The following is a 22,384-nucleotide window of genomic DNA, read 5'->3' as shown; positions in this document are numbered from 1 at the left end:
TTAGTAGCTGTGACAAACTCTGATGAAACTCTACCTCTTTCAAAAAGAATATAAGGTACATCTCTGCCATGGTATGGTATGGTAAATCCATACAATAAAATAGCAGTCATAAAATATCAAAAAAGGAGTTTGTAAATACTTAAGTGACAAAATGAATCTTTAAAGACTATATGCATAGAATTTCAGTTTTTATAAAATAATATAATTAATATGGGTGTATAAGGCAAAGGAAAAAAGTTTACAAGGATATTATACCAAAATATTAACAGTGATTGTCTATCATGATCATATTACCATATAAAGAAAAGGAAGAATGCATTAATTATAAGTTGCAAATAGTTAACATATATACTAATTAGATGAGAATGATCAATTTTTATCAGACCCTAATTACTGATTTTATACATGTCACACATGCTCATTTAATCCTCCAATACTTATTGAACAGCTATTATATCCCAACCATTGGCACAGGGTGGGGAGAAAATGAATGAGACAGATATCAACTCTATCCTCTTAGAGTATTCAATCTAGATCTCCAACATTGTTTAGGTAATTCTATCAGATAAATGATATGAAAAGGGGACTTGTCTGTGCATCCTATGTAAAATAATCAGAAATGTAAGTCAAGAAGTTCAAGGACAAGTCTGCTTTTGACAGCATTAAACAGCTTTAAAACTAAAAGTAACCTAAATGTACAATAATATGAAATTGGTTCAGTAAATTATACTAAATCCAAATATTATACATAATCATATTTTTAACAAATTTACTGACAAAGTAGTTATTAGGTATCATTAATAATGAAAAGCAAGCTTCCAAATATGTACAATATGCTACCATTTCTATAAATACATAGAAATAATGTATACATATGTATATATAAAGTATGTGTACATATAACATACATACAGACTAGAAGGACCCACACAAAAATGACAAGAATTATGTCTTCTGTGGGATATTAGTCATTAAGGTTTATTCTATTTGTGGTTTTTGTGAGTTAGCAAAGTTTCTCAATTAAAAATGCTTTATTTTTGAAATATTTAAAAGCTATTATTTTAACAGCTGAGCCCAGAACAAGGCCTAGCACCGAGTAGTCCTTCAATATAGGTTTATAAAAGAAGAGCAAAAGTAAATTCATTCTGAGTGGAGATTGTATATAATCTGGCTACCTTCAAATCCAGAAAGTCTGGAAGGATAAATAAAGCAAGTTAAAAAAATTGTTTTGGGATAGAAATATACATTAAGAACACAAGACAGATAGTCTAAAAACAGAAATAAATTTCAGTCTTTGCTTTTTCTTTTTACCTGAGAATGTGTCTCATTTTCTTGCAACTGTGTTTTTAATGTCTCATATTCTATGTTTAGCTTCTCTGTTATTTTCTTAAAGGCATTTCTGCGGGTTGTTAATACTGTTCTCTCCTGATGTAATTTCTAGATAGGTCCAAATAGAAGTAAATAACAGAGCTTAGCAAATATCTAGTTAGCCAATATAAATCATTTTTAACTTAAATAATTTCAACATTGTTCTGGTAAAATTCTACCAAGACTATACTCCAAAGCCTGTTTGTAAAAATTATCTTTTGAGTTATAATAAGCTAAATTAGCATTAACTGAATTAATAACACTATTCAGGCTAAATTAGTATTAATTGTGTTAATAATTATATTAAGGCTGCTATATATGTGTTCCTATCCAAACAAATTTGCTTTAAATTAATCTAAATGGCAATGAAAAACCACTGATGAATAAGTATTAAGGAGGGAAATTTCATAATCAAACATGCATTTAACAAAGTTCAGATTTGTTGAAATGCTCTTGCTTTTCCTTTCTTTTCACCTTTTGTTTAAAACTTACATCTCTCTAAATTCCTCCTACATACATAAACATCTTAGCTTATATATCAAATAATCAACTGAAAATAAATTCTATGAACTACATATATATTAAATTTGATCAAGAAAATACAATTCGAATTTTAATTCTGTAAGACTGTTATCATTTACCTTTTTCTTTTCTTCACCTGCTGATTTTAAAGCTGGCAAATCATTGTATGTCTCCAGGTCAGTTGTCATTTGCTTAATTTTGTTTTTCAGAGAATGCTGTTCCTCAGTCATCTTACTTTCCAGAAGTTCCATTTTCTGTAGATCCAACTGTAGACGTTGACTATCTGAAACACAAGAAAATTCAAGAAGTCAAAACTTTATTCCTTTCACAAATAGAAATGCGATGCCACCATTAAAAATCATGTTTTATAAGAGTACCTGCAAAAGAAACAAGTTTCATTGAAACCAGTGAGACAATACAAAGATAAATTAAGAAAAAAAAATACTCATCCTCCAGGTAATCAATATAACCTGATATATATCAGCCAAATTTGTCTCCATGCTCATACAAACATTTAAGAACACACAGGTATTTTTTTTCTTACTTAATAATATGTATTATGAGATAAAGACCCACTATTTTTAATAGGGGTATGAAAGCAAATTATGAAACATATATATATTTTTTGAGCAAAACTGTATGACTATACATGTAGTCAAATCTCATTATTCACAGTAGTTATATTCTATAAAGTCACTGTAAATACTGAGTTAGCAAATACTAAACTATTGCTACTAGCGGAGATATGGGGTTAGGTTCCTAAAAGCCTCTGGTCACAATATTTTCATCAATCAACTAACACATAATCTTGTTTTATGTGGGTTTCTGTTTAAACACACCGTATTTAATATATATTTTTCAGTCATTATTAACCCTGAACTCAAGGCCAACTTATGCCTGAATGAAACTAATCTAACACACATTTTCTCTGCAAGGAACACTGCAGCCTTCTTGGGCCTAGGAACACAAGCCAACACTTCAATATGCTTGGGAGACTTTTTTTTTTTTTAAGATTTTATTTATTCATTCATGAGAGACACTGAAAGAGAAGCAGAGACAGGGAGAGGGAGAAGCAGGCTCCCTGTAGCGAGCATGATGCAGAACCCGATCCCAGGACCTCGGGGATCATGACCTGAGCCAAAGGCAGATGCTCAACCACTAAGCCACCCAGGTGCCTCTGTTTGGGAGCCATTTTATACAGCAAAATCACCAACAAAAAGTACAAAAATGTGGGAAAAACTAGCACTAAATATGCCACAAAAAGGATACTTGTTAATAGAATGAGGACTAAAACAAGAAGACAGAGTTGCCCTATGTGATCTCTGCTGCAAATGCATGTCAGGCAATTCACCTTTTTGACTCTGCACATATCCACAAATGACTATGAAAGTGCTACAAGTACTGATTTTGGGATTACAAATTAATTATGGTGAGTAGGCAAATTTACAAATAGGAATCCATGAATAGGGCAGCCCCGGTGGCGCAGCGGTTTAGTGCCGCCTGCAGCCCAGGGCGTGATCCTGGAGACCTGAGATTGAGTCCCACGTTGGGCTCTCTGCATGGTGCCTGCTTCTCCCTCTGCCTGTGTCTCTGCCTCTCTCTCTAGCTGTGTCTCTATGAATAAATAAATAAAATCTTTAAAAAGAAAAAAAGAATCCATGAATAACGAGGACTGACTACATATATGTGTGTGTATGTGTAGGAGGGAGTGTGCGCGTCTCATACTTTGTTTTAAAAGTGTTGAGCATCTACCATGTGCTAAGTGCCTAGAATATAATGGAAATCAACAGAGACATTGTTTTTGCTCAAGTAGCTATATTCTAGAGGTAGAACCAGAAAATTAGATACGCATTTACAATAAATTGGATAACTACTATGAAAATAGTAATAAAGGGTGCTATGAGAACATGTGGTACTGGTCAAGAGAGCTCTCTAAAGACATGCCTTTTAACTGAGTAAGGCCTTAATTAAAGATTAGGAATCAACCAAACCAAGGAGAAAGTAATTGTGTTCCAGAGAATACAATCAACATGTGCAAAGTCTAGAGGTAAGAAAGCATGATACATCTGTGCAAATAACAGAAGTTCAGTATGACTAGAACCCAAAGGTCAATGTAGGGAGAATTTCAGTTCATGGAGGGCTTTTGTAATGAAAATGGGGGGATCCCTGGGTGGCGCAGCGGTTTGGCGCCTGCCTTTGGCCCAGGGCGCGATCCTGGAGACCCGGGATCGAATCCCACGTCGGGCTCCCGGTGCATGGAGCCTGCTTCTCCCTCTGCCTGTGTCTCTGCCTCTCTTTCTCTCTCTGTGACTATCATAAATTAAAAAAAAAAAAAAAAAAAAAAAAAGAAAAAAAAATGGGGAGTTGGAACTTTATCCTAAGGGCTATATTAAGTAATTGATGTAAAATCCATTAGTGTGGCATAATTAAATTTTAGAAAGTTCACCCTGGTTTCAATGAGGGCAACTAATTGGAAAAGCATTACTACATGCAGGAAGACCAGTTAAATGTTGATTCAGTGATCTACATCAGAAATTGTAGACTGGTATAGTCACTTTGGGCTTTTTTTTATCATTAACATTATTTATTAAGTGCTTTCCATGTGCTAGGCATAGGGGATACAGCAATGAACAAAGCATATGAGATCCCTATCATTACAGAACCTATACTCCAGTGGAACACAACTATATATATGAAATCTAAAGTTATATAACACAGAAATAAATGAGGGAAAAAATGCAGGAGATGTGGAGGGACTCAGGAGATATCAGGGATTTGGGGTTAACTAAATAGGCAACTGACCAGATACAGTAGTTGAGCAAAAAGAGTCAATGCAGAGTCCCATTTCCAACTTGAGTAAAAGAGTAGATGACACGGAGGCAGAGGGAGGTACCAACTTTTGTTTGTAGGAGGGAATGATATGGGGTTTAAGTCAACTTAGGATATGTTCTCTGAATTACCTCAGAAGCACCCAAATAGTAAACAGGCCCATGTATAGATATATGGGTCTGAAGTCCTGAGAGAAATTTGAAGATACAGATTTTGAAATCATCAACATAGAGACAGAACGTGAAACTATGGGGATGGCTGAAATCATCAAGAGAAAAGAATTCATGATAGAAACTATAAGAATAACAAAATTTTAAAGAATAAACTGACATGGAGGATCCCATAAAGGAGAATAAGAAATGACTACAGAAATAAAAGAAAAATCAGAAACGATGGTGAAAAGTCATTTTAAGAACAAAGGAGTGATGTGTAAAGCAGAATACTACTTAGGGATTTAAAAAAAAATATCGCAAAATACAAGTTGGACTTACTGTCCAGAAAAACCTTGATATATTTCTTGAGAACAGATTTTTTTTTAAAGATTTTTTAAATTTTTATTTATTTATGATAGTCACACACAGAGAGAGAGAGAGGCAGAGACACAGGCAGAGGGAGAAGCAGGCTCCATGCATCGGGAGCCCGATGTGGGATTCGATCCCAGGTCTCCAGGATCGCGCCCTGGGCCAAAGGCAGGCGCTAAACTGCTGCGCCACCCAGGGATCCCGAGAACAGATTTCATAGGAAAAAAAATGAGAGCAAGAGTGAGAGGAAGGCTTTTGAAAATTTGGATGTGAAACCCCTGAAAGGGAGGGATGATAGCTGGGAAGACAATACTTGGAAGAGGCTTTTAGGACTTTATTTTTTTAAAGATTGATTGATTGATTCATGAAAGAGAGAGAGAGAGAGAGAGAGAGAGAGAGGCAGAGACACAGGCAGAGGGAGAAGCAGGCTCCATGCAGGGAGCCTGACTTGATCAGGCTAGATCGAGGGACTCAATCCCAGGTCTCTAGGATCACGCCCTGGGCTGAAAGCGGTACTAAACCGCTGAGCCACCCGGGCTGCCCTAGGATTTTTTTTCCAAGATGAAATATAAAAAAAAGATTGGTGAAGATATTGGCAAATGAATGTATCTGCTAAAGGGTTAGTATCCAAAATAAATAAACAACTGATACAACTCAACACCAAAACCCCTCAAATAACCCAATAAAAATGGCCAGAAGACTTGAACAGACATTTCTTGAAAGAAGACATATGATAATCAACAGACACATGAAAAGATGCTCAACATCACTCACCATCAGAGAAATGCAAAAACTACAATGACAGAATGGCTAAAATAAAAAACATAAGAAACAAGTGTTGGTGGGGATGTGGAGGAAAAAGAACCCTTCTGCACTATGTGTGGGAATGCAAACTGGTACAGCCACTGTGGAAAACAGTATGAAAGTTCCTCAAAAAGTTAAAAATAGAACTATCCTATAATCCAGTAATCGCACTACTGCGTACTTATAAAAAAACAAACAAACCAGTAATCCAAAGAGATACATGCATTCTTATGGATACTAAAATTGAACTGAAATATATGTATCATGCACATCCAGATGAAGATATTTGAATTCAAACCTGCCTAAGCTAGTTTCCTATGTTCCCAGGGCTAGGTATGGTAATAATCCTAAACATCCTGTAGTTACTTATTTATAGACAGAGGCATGTAGTGATACATTTTCATCTTTGAACATGTTGCTTTCACTTTACTTCTATTTTAAAGTAGGGATATGAATAGCCTCAGAAAAATGTGGTGTTTCATTAAAGGCAAACAATGAAGATTTTCCTTTTATAACTTAGAGATTTAGGGGTAACATAAAAAAAATTTAATCTTATAGTAGGATATATTATTCCCTGTATATATGTATTTTCTCTGGTATTTTTCATTGTTTTTTCTTTATGTTGCATTTTAGCAATTTAACTGGGATTTGCTTAGGTAAGGGATTTTTATATCAATCCTGTTTGGAATTCAAGAGCTTCTTATATCTGTCAAATCTGGTTTTTCATCAACTCTGGGAAATTTTCAGCCATTATTATTTCTTCAACTATCTTTTCTCCCTCATTCTATGTGCCTCCACTCCTTCTGGGACTCCAATTATATATATGTCAGATTGCCTGAAACTGTCCCACAGAACATTTAGGTTCTGTTCATTTTTATTTCTTCTCCAGATTATATCATTTTTATTGATCTTCAAGTTCATGGACCCTTTATCTGCTGTCTTCAATCTTCTATTAAGGTCATTCTGTGAATTTTTCATTTTAGGTATATTTTCAATGCTAGGATTTCTACCTGATTCTCTTTTGTAATTTTTATTTTTCTGTGAGATTCTCCATCTGTTCATTTGTTATTTTATTTTCCTTTAATCCCTTAAATATGTTTTTATGCATTTAAAGTCTTCTGTTCATTTCAACATCTGGATTATCTCAGGTCAATGTTTATTGACTGCTTTTCACCTTGACTCACATTTTCCTATTTCCTCACATGGCTAATGAATTTTTATATTATAATTGACACTTTAAATGATATGCTGTAGAGATTCTGGATTATATTGTATTCCTTTAAAAACTGTTGATTTATATTAAGTGAGGAATAAACTTTACTGAACTAAAACTCTAAAACTTTTCTCCTTTGGAGTAGGCAGTATGCAAAATCTCTGTATTCAGCTTTTTCAACTTTTAATTGCTGCTTTTTCCTAGGTTCCCTAAAGTTACCTAATGCTTACATAGTTCACTGGTCAGATTAGGATCTAAATAGAGTTTATGCATGGATTTTGGCACTTAGTTGCCCTCTTACCAGGAATGTCTCCCTCTATGTGGGCAGGCAATAACTTGGCTGCTTCTTAAAAAATTTAGCAAAATTTACTTGGAATTGAGTTTTATTATTTATACAGATTATCTACAGGAAAAATCAAATATAAAGCTGCTATTAAATGCTTCCATCTATGAAACCAGAATTATGGATTAAAATATAGGTAGAAGGTGAGATATAGTAAAAATAAAACGTTCAAAAACTGAATGACTTCTTAGGTATAACAATTATCATAAAGATTAAAATATCAAAGTTTTTTTTAAGGATTCAAAGGATAGTGATTTTTTTTTTTTTTCAAAGGATAGTGATTTAAGAAAGAAAGTTTTTACCAACCAAATTGAAATTGGTATGGTTAAACTTGAACATTTCCTTTTGTCCCTTTAAGAGTATTACAATTCAACCATATTGACATATATGTTCTTAAGAATATTATGGATATCTGGATTTAAATGTTGTTGAGTGGGTTTTGTTTTGTTGGATTCATATCTCAACTAGGGTTGGAAACCATTAAAATGAAAATCAAAGTGCTAAATCAAAGTCACTGAGGCTTATGGTTTTTCAATGCTCCAAAAAGGAAATGTACATAGCTTGTATAAATTTTGACTGTTCTGTGAAAATGCTACTGAACTCTAAGTTTAATTTGAAGATATATTAGGGACATACATTTAGGAGTCATACTAAATGTTTTTCCTAGAGAAAGGGAGAAAATGGTTGGTTGGTATAGGGTAAAGTTTATCTTCCTTTAACAGCAGGTCCCCTTGAAAAGCTAAAAACTTCTCCAAGGGAAGAGACAGGAAGAGGATGCAGACAAGTTCCTTCTGATATGCTATGAAGTTGCAAAGTTTACTAAGCAGTGTGTACATAGTAGCAAAATCTCAGAAGGAACCACTTTGACATGGGGAAATGTTTCTGAAATATTCTGCCATCAGTGCATTTGTTTATTCCCTGGAGTTTCCTTTCCAAAAATATAAATAAAAACTATTGCTGACAGATTCCTTGCCTCTTTACTCATGTAGTACACTAGCGTTTCACAATCTTTTTTCCCCCATTACTGTCGCCCTAAGGAGCCTTTTGTAGACTATGTTTTTCCTAATCACCACCCTCCCATGAAACTTTTATATTACAGATATAATGTATATCTGTCTATGTATAGTGATCATTGCGGGGGGGGGGGCACAAACCATTATAATCAAGATATTTTTACTCTCCGCCCAAGAAATAATTTTGTCCCATTAAGAAACAGAGTACACTAAGAAAAGCAAGTGATTTATAATTAGAAACCCAAAAGCCAAAAGGGAGGCAAAATTCACAAGTGGAAATGTAAAATTCATGGTCTCTGAAAGGTGAACAAGAATATTATAGACTTCTGATGGTGATTTCTAGATACAAGAAATTTTTGATGGTGGATGGTGTTAAGAAAGAGAAAAAATAATTTATATGCTTAGTTTAAATTAAAACTTAAAAATAATTGAGTAAATGAAATTAATTGTAGGGGCCAGAAAATTCAGACCTTAATAAGGAATATTTTCAGTAAAATCTTTATCATAGTAATAAACTTGAATAAAATTAAGTCAGTTCTCAGTCTTTTCAACCCTATGTCACTGCAGAAAATATAATGAGTAGTTTTTAAAAGGAAACATTAAACACAAAATATAAAAATATGAAAGGAATTCAAAGTCCTTATAATTGAATTCATTTCCTGGTATTGATATTTACCTCTTAAAAAAATATGTTTTTCAACAGCCATTATATAAAGACAGCTTAGAGGAGGCAAAAACTTTCTAAATTAAAATTGACTTTAGATAAATGAAAACCTTAAAACTACCATCTAAAACACAAAACAGAGATTTCCTAGATGGAATAATTAAAGATAAAATGCTTTAGCTTTATAGAAAGAAGAAAATAAAGATGTAAAAATACTCATATTTGAAGAGGTCTCAAAGAAATATTTGCACACCCATTTCATTCCAGCGTGAATTACAATAACGGAGAAGTAAAAACATCCTAAATGTCCATCAACAAATGAATAAAAAAATGTAGTACATAGATACTATAGAATATTATTTAGCCTTAAGAAAAAAAATACTGTCACATATTACACCACTGATGAACCTCAAGGACATTATGGTAAGTAAAATATCCATTCACAAGAAGACAGATATTGCATGATTCCACTCATGAAGTATTTAGAGTAGTCAAACTCATAGAAACAGAAAGTAGAATGTGGTTAGCAGAGGAGAGAAGTGAGAGGGAAATGGATAGTTCTTCAATAGTATAAGTTTCAGTTTTGCAAGATGAAAAAGTTCTAGACATCTGCTGCCCAACATTGTGTGTATAGTTAATGGCTAAGATGATAAATTTTGTTATGTGTTTTTTATCACAATTTAAAAAATTCTGATAGTCAAACCAGTAGTAGATATAAATCAAATTTAGAATGTACTTTTTCTAGTTGTTTAGCAGAGAACTCAGATATATATATATATATATAAAACTACAGCAAACTCTAAATAAATCTGGGCAGATAAAATATACTTAAATGTATAAAATAATCATTAGCCACTTATATCATCAACCTGAATTCAACTGTATATTAATAACATTTAGCATGGATTTATAGGTCTACAAATGTATAAATATAAAACTCCTAGGTAATTGTTTTAGAATGCAGAATTCTTCGGATTTTACAAAAGTAATATAGCACATATATTGATTATAATATAACTCCCACAGCAGGGTCTAAGGGAGCATCCTGTCATCAAGTACATGACTATTTCTGCAGCAAAAATTATGAACAGTCACATTAGGAAAGATAATTAAAACCTCATGTCAGTTCAGGTCAGGTTTTGGGATTTCAGATAAATGAATATTATTGGACCCATTATTCTATTTCAAGAATCTCAACATTTTGAAGTTAGCAAGTATTCTTATTCCTCATAATTTCACTAATTGCCAGTTTAATTCCAAGTAGACAAAAACAACAACAACAAAAAACATAGCTGATTCAATACCACCACACACAAGCATTAAAAAAAGACCGAAAGGTAGAAACCATCAGTTCAAGAACCAAAGATTCTATACAAATTTTGACTTTATCCTAAACTTTTTTCCTTTTGAGTCTAGCTTTTTAAGCTCTATTTTGTGTATTTGTTTTTAATATCTATACTGTCCAAATGGCAGCCATTAGCCACTTAAGGCTTTTGAACACCTAACTATGTCTAGATCCAAGCTGAGATGGACTGTAACTGCAAAATCTCATTGATCATTTTTGTACTGATTACATGTTTAAATAATAATCTTTTGGATAAACTGGGTTAAGTAAAATATATTATTAAAATTCACCTGTTTGTTTACTTTTATAACACACCATGAGGAAATTTAAAATTATGTGTGGGGCTGGCATTACATTTCTATTTAAGAAATGTATCAACATTTCTATTGAAGAGTGTTGCTCTAGTATCATGTAGTCATAACGGCTCAAACTAATTATAATTAAAATATTTTTTTCTCAAGGATATCTCTCCTAACTACTCAAGCCTGGGGTGGATATAAACTCAGTGTAATTCTGTTGCTCTTAATGCTTCTATCCTAGTACTGTTTGATTATATTTTAATTGTTTGTCATTATTCCACCAAGTTGAAAGTTCCTTGAGGAAAGAGACTATTTTTCTTTTATCTCTGTGTGCCAATGTTATGTACAGGCACAAAGCAAGCATCCAGTAAATATTAAAAATGAATCAGTGTCCCAATGAAATAGTATTAAGTTAAAAAAAAATGCTATTAAGTTGATGTGAAAGGTCACACAAAATTCTGAGGCTATTAATGACTGGACTAATAAGCAATCCTAAATTATATTCTCAGCCTTTCAAAAAAAATAAAATAAAATGACATTAAAATTTTAAACTTTCAATTTGTTACAGAAAAAAAGGGATATTAAAACCTGTTTTCTAAAAAAATATAAATAAATAAATAAATAAAATCTGTATTCTCACCTGAAGTCAAATTCCTAGCCGTACTTTGTGATTTCTGCATTTCAGTAGATTTAAAATTGAGATCATCCTGCATCATCTTCAGCTCTTGATTGGTGATAGAAGAGATCTGTTTCATACGATTTATATTCTGTATTTGTAAAGAAATAAAAATGGAAAAAATTCCACTGATTTAACTCTTGATTGGTGATAGAAGAGATCTGTTTCATACGATTTATATTCTGTATTTGTAAAGAAATAAAAATGGAAAAAATTCCACTGATTTAACTCTCCAAAATAACTCTTGGAAAACACTGTTAAGAACTAGATGTTTTAAATTGGTATTCTTTTTTGAAATACATCATTTATTATATATGTTTTATGTATGTTTAGAAGAGTATAGTGAGACTCAATGAAAGTCAGATTTTCTCAAAGGGGGACTAAATTAAAGCTAATGTAAAAGAAATAATTCTGAATTTTATCTCACTGTAGAAAAAATTCAAATACACTACATTAAGAACTGCTTGGGAATCTTAAGACACTTAGAATATTTAAAAGAGACTGCACATTTTTCCTTCAATGTACCATTCATTAGTAGCTGCTCAATAAGCATTTTTCAGTGAATCAAAAGATACTCCTTGATAACCTATATTTTTGTAGGTTCTTACTAGGAAAGAATACCTTGTATTTATAATGCAAATGACTGTGTAAAAATGTATCAACATTTTCCATTATAACATCTAGATTTTTAAGTTAGCTATGCAAATGTTACTTCTCCAAATTCAGATACATTAACATGGAAGAAAATCCTAATAAAAACTCTGAGTTAGTCTTACTTACTGCTAAATATTGACATTATACATATATAATCCTTTCCTTCTATTGTCCTTAGCTGAATTTTGCTAGAAATACACAAATTAATAGCTTAAAGAAATAAAATAATAAGTAAGGGAATTTAAAGGAAACATTAAATGAGCAGATGCAATAGTGGACCACTGCATTTTCTGATGGTACTTACTCTACTACAGTGTTCCAAAAGTGCAACTATGTTGGCTTCTATCTGTGCCTTTCTTTCCAGTTCCTGATTCTTAGTTTCCTCAAAAGTCTCAATAAAAGCTGCAGATTCAAAATATGATGAGAAGCTACTGTTAATATAGTTAACAGTAGGTACATACTAATTTACAGGTCTTAACAGTACTTTTTAGAAATTCAAAGCAAATGTGAAATTATCATTATTTAATCTTTTATTAACCCAAGGGTAATTAAATTAATAAGAACATTTCTACATACTCTCAAGCTTTTAAAGCTTAATGGTTATGATCTTAAGACAAATAAACTGGGATCCCTGGGTGGCGCAGCGGTTTGGCGCCTGCCTTTGGCCCAGGGCGCAATCCTGGAGACCCGGGATCGAGTCCCACGTCGGGCTCCCGGTGCATGGAGCCTGCTTCTCCCTCTGCCTGTGTCTCTGCCTCTCTCTCTCTCTCTCTCTGTGTGACTATCATAAATAAATAAAAATTAAAAAAAAAGACAAATAAACTAAAGATTATAAATATGGACTCAGAAGTAACAACTGATAAAAAGGAGAACAGAAAAAAAATCTGTTTTTACATAGGATCGTCTTGATACATCTATAATTATTCCTATTTATAATTAGCCACTAATTTTAATACTGAAAAGTTATTACTAGTTTTATCTGAAAATGAGTATTCTCTTTAAAATGTTGCATTAATCTCAACTAAATAAATTTAATAATTCATATTATATTCTAAGAAATCCTTCTTTCTCCTGTCTAATACAGAATCAGTACATAATTTACTTTTTTTATATTCTTAAGGCATTTCTAGGACTCTTCCAAAAATAAAAACTTACAGTTAAAAATCACTTTACTGTTAGCATGAAACAACAAATTAATTCTGAGGAAATTTTTGGTACTTGCTGAGATTTTAAAGAAATCTTGGGATATTGTTGTATCAGTTGGCAATTACTACTTTATGGCCTGCTTCTATGAAGGTAACAATTGACACCACACCCACAGATTCTGGCAAAATGATTATTAAAACAGGAAACCAGTAACAGGTAATATAGCTCAATTTTGAAAAATTTCTGAATGTACAATGCAATTAAGTTTAAGTGAAGATATAGTTACAAAGTTAAGACTTTTAAAAAGTAAATGAGAAGCTCCAACAGAAAGCTACTAAAGCTACAGTCAGTGATAGAACCAAGTAACAAGGTCTGAGGAGAAAGCTGATAAATAATAAGAGGAAGTACTATGAAAAGCTAAAAAAAAAAAAGGCAAAAGATACTAAAGATGAATACAGTGAAGCATGTAAAACAGAACACTCAATATTCAATCAGTATATCTCTATACAGACAGTAAATAGAAGTACTAGCTTTACAATCTATCTTTACCACAAAAATACTCATACACACACAAACGTACAAAACCTTTTTCAATTTTTCTACCCATCCCTAAGTCATACTACATATTTATTAGTTTTTCAAGGAACGCCTGGGTGGCTCAGCGGTTGAGCGTCTGCCTTTGGCCCAGGGCATGATTCTGGGATCCAGGATCAAGTCCCATATCCGGCTCCTAGCAGGGAGCCTGCTTCTCCCTCTGCCTATGTCTCTGCCTCTCTCTCTGTGTCCCTCATGAGTAAATAAATAAAACCTTTTTTTAAAAAAAAAAGAAAGAAAATAATTTTTCAAGGCAAATGCTTGTAATGTCTACACTTCTACATTTATTACTAGCCATTGTATCTTCCCAAGATAAGATCTCTGATTTGGTATATGTGAATAGACATCTGAGAATATTTTCGTATCAATAAGATAATCACTTACTGTCCATATTTTCCTCTCGTTTTTTAAGTTCCTTATACTTCTGATTCATTTCACCTGTAAGAGATACAAAATATAACATTGATTTAAAAAACTTCAAACAGTGCTCTAAATGTAAAAAATGTCTTAGGTTTTCTACATACCATTATATTAATATATGTTTGATATATATATGTTTGATAACTTGGAAAAAACAATCTCCTGACTGGAAAGGACTTACAGGCTTTCCAGTGGTTCTCTGTTTCAGTCCCAACTTGGGACTATTCAACCCGTACATGAACACTACTGGTGATGGATTTTGGTGGAAGCACAAATTTATTCTGCTTTCTCTACCTGGGACTTTGAGAATACAGGGCTGCAGCTGCCTCATTAGTCCAGGAAAATACTGGAATGCTAAAAAACTGCATGACTCAGATAAAGAAATTATAGATTGACTGATGCAAGTGCAAATTTATTCTGCTTTCTCTATCTGGCCCTGAGAACACAGGCTGCAGCTGTTTCACTAGTTAAGGGAAATAGTGGTGTCCTTCCAAAACTCAGTTTTTGTTACTCTGAAAATCCTTTTATTATAACATAATCATGATCCATCTTTTTTTAAAGATTTTATTTATTTATTCATGAGAGACACAGAGAGAGAGAGAGGCAAAGACACAGGCAGAGGGAGAAGCAGGCTCCCCACAGGGAGCCCGATGTGGGACTCCATCCCCGGACCTGGGATCACGCCCTGCGCTAAAGGCAGACACTCAACTGCTAAGCCACCCAGGCATCCCTTGATCCGCCTCTGTTAATGGCCCCTTTATATCACTGAAGGGTCCAGTTTCATCCATTTGTCAGGGTCTTAGATTTTTACTCTTTTAAACATGTCTTTCACATGTATTAAGTGTGACATGTCCAAACCTGTTGTGAGCAACCTCTTCCTAAACTTGCTTCTCTTTTCAGTTAATAACACCACCAACTCTTCAGTTGCCCAAGTCAGAAGCCTAGGGTCATATAAAATCCATTTTACTCTGGCTCTTAAGTATCTGGATCAAAAATCTACTTTCCATCCTAATTGCCCACTGCTCTACTCCAAGAAACCTTCATCTTTTACCTGGATTACTGTGACTACCTCCTAACTGGTCATATTGCCTCTAATATTACTTGCCTTTTCATTAACCAGAAATATTTTTCAAAAATGCAAATTGTTTTCTCCTTAAAATTCTTCAATACTTTTACCATCGTCCCTAGGTGGAAGACCAAACCTTTATGTGTTTTATAAGGTCTCTCATGATTGCCTCCCCTTTGTGCCATTTTTTTACTTCACATTCCCTGCCTCTGCCATACCACTCTCTTCCAGTTCCTTGAGTTACTATATTCATCCTCAATTTCTTTTTTTATTATAATTTATTTTATTTATTTATTTATTTATTTATTTATTTATTTATTTATTTATTTATTTAATTTATTTTTCATCCTTACTTTCAAGGTTCTCTACTTGCAGTGCTTTGAACCTCTTCACTGTTCCAACCAGGTACATTTATTTATTCTTTATAATGCAGCTTAAATATTATTCTTTAGAGAAAATTTCTGGAAATCTCTTTTTTTTTTAAATTAATTTATTTATTCATGAGCGATAGAGACAGAGACACAGGCAGAGGGAGAAGCAGGCTCCATGCAGGGAGTCCGACATGGGACTCGATCCTCGGTCTCCAGGATCACACCCCAGGCTGCAGGCTGTGCTAAACCGCTGGGCTACCGGGGCTGCCCTGGAAATCTCTTAACTAGATAAGTTGTCTTTCGCTCTGTGCTCTTATGTACCCCTTTTCATACAGTAGCATTGGGTATATTCTAATTGCTTGTTCAGATTTTAAGGTCTGTGAGGGAGGTTACTTTGCTATTTTGCCTGCTGTTGTGAGTTATTCAAAGATGGAATGAAATTTTTTGGGAGCAGCATAAAGGGGCCATTAACAGAGGTGGATCGTGATTATTTTATAACAAAAGGATTTTCAGTGTAACAAAAACTGAGTTTTGGAAAAACACCACTATTTCCCTGGACTAGTGAGACAGCTGCAGCCTGTGTTCTCAGGGCCAAGTAGAGAAAGCAGAGTAAATCTGCACTTGCATCAATCTACAATTTCTTTATCTGAGTCAGTTTTTAGCATTCTAGAAAAGCTAAGGAATCTTATTAAGATGATGCCCAGTAAGGATGGAGAGAATAATAGACTAGACATTCCTAAGGGCGTTCCTGATAAGAAGCTTGTATTCTGAAGAACATTAACAGTTCAAAGAAAATGGAAGCCAAAAGTTACAGTGCAGAGGTTAAAATGCAATGGTCAGCCTGTGTTCTGTATAAACTCCTATGCAGTTTTTCAAGTAGTGGCTAGAGTAAAGTTAGGAAGTAGAGGATGTCAGTTGGGGTAAAATCTCAAATTACAGAGGCATGAACTTCTACTTGTATATATATTTACTTGGGTAAAAAGTGAGCTACAAGTACATAAAGGTGATGGCACAGAAACGTGGGCCCCCAGTTTTATTGCTTTCTGGTCTAAATATTTTCCCTAAACTCACTGAGAAGGGCACTGATACATAGAAAATCTTGTCATGGGCCCCAAAACAGTACTGGCAGTAAAAACTTGGGTGTGAAATCTACTGCTTAAGAAGAGTAAATACCCAGTGGTCATGAATTCCCAGCCAGCAAATACCGAAAACCGATGGGAAACATTGGGTTCATTCCGACTGGATGCATTAAGGGGAAGGGAAGAGATAGTTTGTTATTAATAATAAATTTGTATGATTAGGTTTTTTAAAAAATAGATTATAGACAAATTAAAATTATAATGTCACTCCTCACTCACCTTATGGCAATAGTTTTTGAATGGGAAACAAAGAATTAGAGCTGAAATACCATGGGAGAGAAATATGCAAGGAACTTTTTTTTTTTTTAAAGGACTCCAACTTGGTTGGTTGGTTGGTTGGTTGGTTGGTTGGTTGGTTGGTTTGTTTATTTATTTGTTTATTTGTTTATTTGTTTATTTATTTATTTATTTATTTATGATAGTCACAGAGAGAGAGAGATAGAGAGAGCTCCATGCACCGGGAGCCCGATGTAGGACTTGATCCCGGGTCTCCAGGATCGCACCCTGGACCAAAGGCAGGCGCCAAACTGCTGCGCCACCCAGGGATCCCCTGCAAGGAACTCTTATACAACATATATGAAGTAGCAGAAAACCTAGTGTCTGCTGAACCTGTCATAGCCCAGGTTTCTAAGAAAGTTCTGATTGTCTGAGAAGTCCCACTCTTCAGAGATTGGTCAGACATTTAGGAGGAAGGCCTGCATCTTAGGCTTTACAAAAATTAAACTACCATCTATCTTTCTTCTTATAAACCTAAAAGAATCTCCTATTCATGTTGTTTCTTGTTCTTCATCTTGCTATGAGACCTCAAGACATGGTAATGAGGCTTCTCTTTCTGCCATTCCAATGAAATTTCTCTCAATAAGATTATATGACTCTTTAATTATCAAATCCAAAGAGCAGTTTCCAATTCTTATTTTACTCTGCAGTATCTGACAGTATTGATACATTCTTTCTTCAAATTTTTTTTTTATGTTTTTGTTATTGGGGTGGGAACTTCTGTGGTTTTTCTTCCTCTCAGATCATTCCTTCTGTCCTCTCTTCATGGCTTTCCCTTTCTTCTTTTTTTTTTTTTTAATTTTTATTTATTTATGATAGTTACAGAGAGAGAGAGAGGCAGAGACACAGGCAGAGGGAGAAGCAGGCTCCATGCACCGGGAGCCCGATGTGGGATTCGATCCTGGGTCTCCAGGATCGCGCCCTGGGCCAAAGGCAGGCGCCAAACCGCTGCGCCACCCAGGGATCCCCCCTTTCTTCTACGTTTAAATTCTACTCTCTGCCTTTAGTTGACTTCTAATGCTACATTACATCCAAGAAAATCCCATTCATTCTTGTGGTTTAAGAACTCTCAAATTTGACCTTTTCCTTACTTCTCTGATTGTTTTATCCAACTCCTTACTAGATACATTCATGTGGGTATCTTTTAGAACATCCTAATAGTATATTAATAATTAAGCTCATCATTCTTCCCTCTCAAAGTCCGCACCTCTTGTACTCCCTATTATGTTTGGAAGTCCTTCACCACACATTATCCAAGTCAGAAACCTAAGAGAATATTTCTTTCTTCTCTTCTTAAATCCATGTTCTTAACTGTCATCAAATTGAGCTAGAAGACATATCTGGTCAATGTCTCCAGCTACACAGCTGGCCAGCAGGATTAGATAGGACAGAGCTCTCATATATCTTAGATTCCCAAGCTTCACAAAACCTTCTCTCTTATCACTGATGCTAAGAAGAAAAGAAATCAGGGTGCTAGTGAACTCCTCTATTTTACGATTTCTCAGTTGGAAGGTTCATATCTGAGCTGCCCATGAGAGTCAATGCAGATGAGGACAGTCCTAAGATAAGGTAAAATACAAGAGTTATTACCAAATCTATTCTTAGACTATCGTAGGAGAGGAGATCATATATTGGAGAAGCTAAGTAATATGTCACAAGGTGCAAAAGCAGGCAAGCAAAAAGGTCTAAAGATTAAGGAAACCAAAAGAGAAGGAAAACGGCACAATGATAAAAGCTATTTTAGAGCTGTCCTCAAATTCTTAACATTTAATGTAATTATAGTTCTACATAATTTAGTTATTCCAAATTTACTGAATGCCTGCTATGTGCCAGATACTGTTAGCAGGTGCTGGGGAAATCAAAATGAACAATAGTTACAACTCTCCTAGAAGGGCTTACAAATTATTAGATGTACAAAACCAAAAGTTATAATCAAACAAGAGTGCTCTGAGGTATATATGAAGTCCTGTAGATAGATGAAAGGGTTCAGAAGCTTCTTACATAGTATCGTTATCAGCCAGGCACTCGAACAGATAATGTAGAATTACAGCGATGATGAAGACTTTTGCCTTTAAAACATTTATACTCTACCAATACAAGTACCCCAAAATTATAAATTCAGGTTTTTCCCTTGCATGGAGGAAAAAAAGAAATGGGTATGAACTATTACAAAAGACTTGGGGGGCAGCCCAGGTGGCTCAGCACTGCCTTCAGCCCAGGGTGTGATCCTGGAGACCCAGGATCGAGTCCTACGTCAGACTCCCTGCATGGAGTCTGCTCCTCCTCTGCCTTTGTCTCTGCTTCTCTCTCTCTCTCTCTCTCTCTGTGTGTGTGTCTCTCATGAATAAATAAATAAAATCTTAAAAAAAAAAAAAGAGACCTGGGATACTGTAGAGGATATCATTATTTTTTGATGCTGCCTGCCATAGAAAGCTAGTGGAGAAAGGGAGATATGCTCTTATTGTGCTATAAAGGGGCTGAATAGCACCACAGTCTCCTCTGTCCTTACTGCCAGTACATCTGACTCTTCTCCACCATCAAATGTTCTACTGACTCTACGCTTACAGAGCTATCTTGACTTTTATATTCTGAGAAGTAGTTCTGCCCCTGGAGAAGGTGTGAGTACCACTCCCCCCCACTGCATCTTCTCTCTTGATCAATATATAACAAGGCATATGCTAATGACTCTTTTGGCCTCAAGCCCCGCAAATAGGCAGGCCTAATCATTTTGGAGGTGAAAGAGCAGCAAGAAGAAAATAAAATTAGAGAAGTGGGGCAAGAATAAAACCTCAAAAGACTTTTGCATATCCAAATTCTTTCCTATCCAGCACTTGCGGTACTTCTGAGGCAAGGTAAGTCTCCCCAGTGTCTTTGAGTATTCAATACCTTTGGATGTTCCTTGTGTGGCATGGCTTTAGTCTCTACCATTCTGCTCATTCTACTTTTAGTGAGTTCCTGGTCTTTTTTGTCCCTTTTGAAGTATAATGCCATGGGGCGCCTGGGTGGTTAGTCGGTTAAGCATCCAACTCTTGATTTTGGCTTAGATCAAGATGGCAAGGTCATTAGATCTGGCTCTGCACTAGATGTGGATCCTGCTTAAGATTCTCTCTCTCCCTCTGCCCTCCCCACACCTTAAATCAATCAATCAATCAATCAATCAATCAATCAATCCAGCCAGTAAGCCAGCTAGCCAGCCAAGAAATAGGATTCAAAGCTATCACTTCCCATAGTTTATATACTCATCTTTTTGTTAATGATCCCTAGGATTTCAGCTGTGCATTAATGTATACTGAGTAGTTTAGTTGTTGTTTAAATCTCTGTTAACATTTTCACATATTTTGTAAGCCAAGATACTTTCTCCTCCCCTTTCCTACTTTGATTTTAATTAGTTTGGGGGTCCTGTTAAATTGCACCTTTTTATATTCAGTCTTTCTCTCCTGCCTACATTTCACCTATCATTATAGAAGTAATAAACTAGCATATCAAAACTACCAAACTAGTATGTTAATGGGTCCATATTAAGTTTATTTTTTTTAAATTAACTTTTAGCTTCAGGCTTCATCCAACTTACCAACCATACATTCTCTGCAAAATGTTTTAAATTTAGGCAGGCAAGTTTCTTTACAGCTATGCAGACCAAGTCTGATAATTCTATTTCTACACCCTTCAGGCACTTTAAAAGTAAATAATAAAAATTCTCTAAATATGTAAGAGTTAAATTAGTACTAAAAGCTTCACCATATAAAGAAGAGGAGGAGGACCATGAAGATAGTCTGTTTTAACAGAGTAATGTCAATTAAACCGGAATGGTAATAATGAGTGGTTCTCTTTATGTACTAAACACAACATGACTTCTTAATTATTTCCTAAAGCAGTAGTTATAAACTTTACCATGCATCATAATCATCAGGAGGGGTTGGTGAAACACAAACTGCTAAACCCTACCCCCAGCATTCACACTGAGTAGGTCTGAGGTAGAGCTCAAGAATTTGTTTCAGATGGTACTCATGCACCTGATCTGGAAATAATACCATCATTCTAGCAAAAAGTATAAAATGTTGTTTAACCAATCTCCAAATTGAACAATAAGCAAAGATCCATTCTTCTTCATTGAATCTATATTGAGTCTCTATAGATGGCAATGTATAAAAAACATTTGATAGCTCAGAAATCAGAAAATAAACCACTCTGAAACTATTATTTCAGAATCAATTATTTTATATATCCTGGGGAAAATATGGTTTGGGAAAATATCTAGGAAATTTATTCAAGTTTCAGTTTATAAATTAAGAGCATTAATAATAACAGCCAATAACTAACCCTATATGCACTTTTGTAATTGTATGCTATTCTCAGTCTCTCTCTCACACACACACACACAAACAACCCCATTCATCTAATCTGCACAGTGACCTAAGTAGTTGGAAGGTACTGTTATCACCTTCATTTTAAAAAATGAAGAAACTAGGGATGTCTGGGTGGCTTAGTCGGTTGAGCACTTGGCTCTTGATTTTGGCTCAGGTCATGATCTTCGGATCTTGAGACTGAGCCCCAAGTCAGGCTCTGTGCTGAGCATGGAGCCTATTTGAGATTCTTTCTCTCCTCCCCTCTGCTCCTCCCCTGCTCGCACATATTCTCTTTCTCTCTCTCTCTCAAATAAATAAATAAATCTTTAAAAAATAACAATAAAAAATAAAAATGAAGAAAATAAAAAAATAATAGAAAATTAAAAAATAAAAATGAGTAAACTAAGGTATAAAAAAAAGTCAAAAAGTATTCCAAGATCAGCTCAGATTTGAATATAGTCATCCTGGTTGCAGACATGTGCTCTTAAATAAAATTATCCTGTCCTTATAAATTCCATATTGCCTGACATAAGCAAAGAATAAAAACTTCTAAACTAGACCCTGGAACCCTGAGTATGAAAAAGTATCCTATAAACAAACCAAAGAAAAATGTTTTATATTTTTATTACTCTTTAAAGAAGCATATAATTATCGAGTAAACTGACAAAAGTTAGGATGGTAATCCAATGATTCTATTGCACTCTACATATATTTCTATCATAATACGTATTTATCACATTCTAGTGGTTAGATATTTAGATGTCTGTGATCGGCT

The 22,384-nt window shown here is 34.5% G+C and overlaps 1 protein-coding gene across 5 annotated transcripts in view; it reads right to left on the bottom strand.

Moving 5' to 3' along the window:
* IFT74 (intraflagellar transport 74) overlaps positions 1–22,384 on the bottom strand; it is an 85,054-nt gene that overhangs the window by 4,075 nt on the left and 58,595 nt on the right. For 4 of the 5 annotated variants that reach the window (XM_072841576.1, XM_072841575.1, XM_072841579.1 and 1 more), the window contains 5 exons: positions 14,376–14,429; positions 12,556–12,653; positions 11,562–11,688; positions 2,010–2,173; positions 1,312–1,437 (listed from right to left, as the gene is read on the bottom strand). In XM_072841576.1, coding sequence (XP_072697677.1) covers positions 1,312–1,437; positions 2,010–2,173; positions 11,562–11,688; positions 12,556–12,653; positions 14,376–14,429 — 569 coding nt within the window. Of the gene's footprint in view, positions 1–1,311; positions 1,438–2,009; positions 2,174–11,561; positions 11,780–12,555; positions 12,654–14,375; positions 14,430–22,384 lie in introns of all 5 variants that reach the window. The other variant, XR_012038132.1, reaches the window with a different exon arrangement.

Source organism: Canis lupus, chromosome 10, assembly GCF_048164855.1.
Source record: "Canis lupus baileyi chromosome 10, mCanLup2.hap1, whole genome shotgun sequence".
In the NCBI taxonomy this organism is placed as follows: domain Eukaryota; kingdom Metazoa; phylum Chordata; class Mammalia; order Carnivora; family Canidae; genus Canis; species Canis lupus.
The sequence above is the reverse complement of the archived record's forward strand: the minus strand, read 5'-3'. Positions and strand labels throughout refer to the sequence as shown.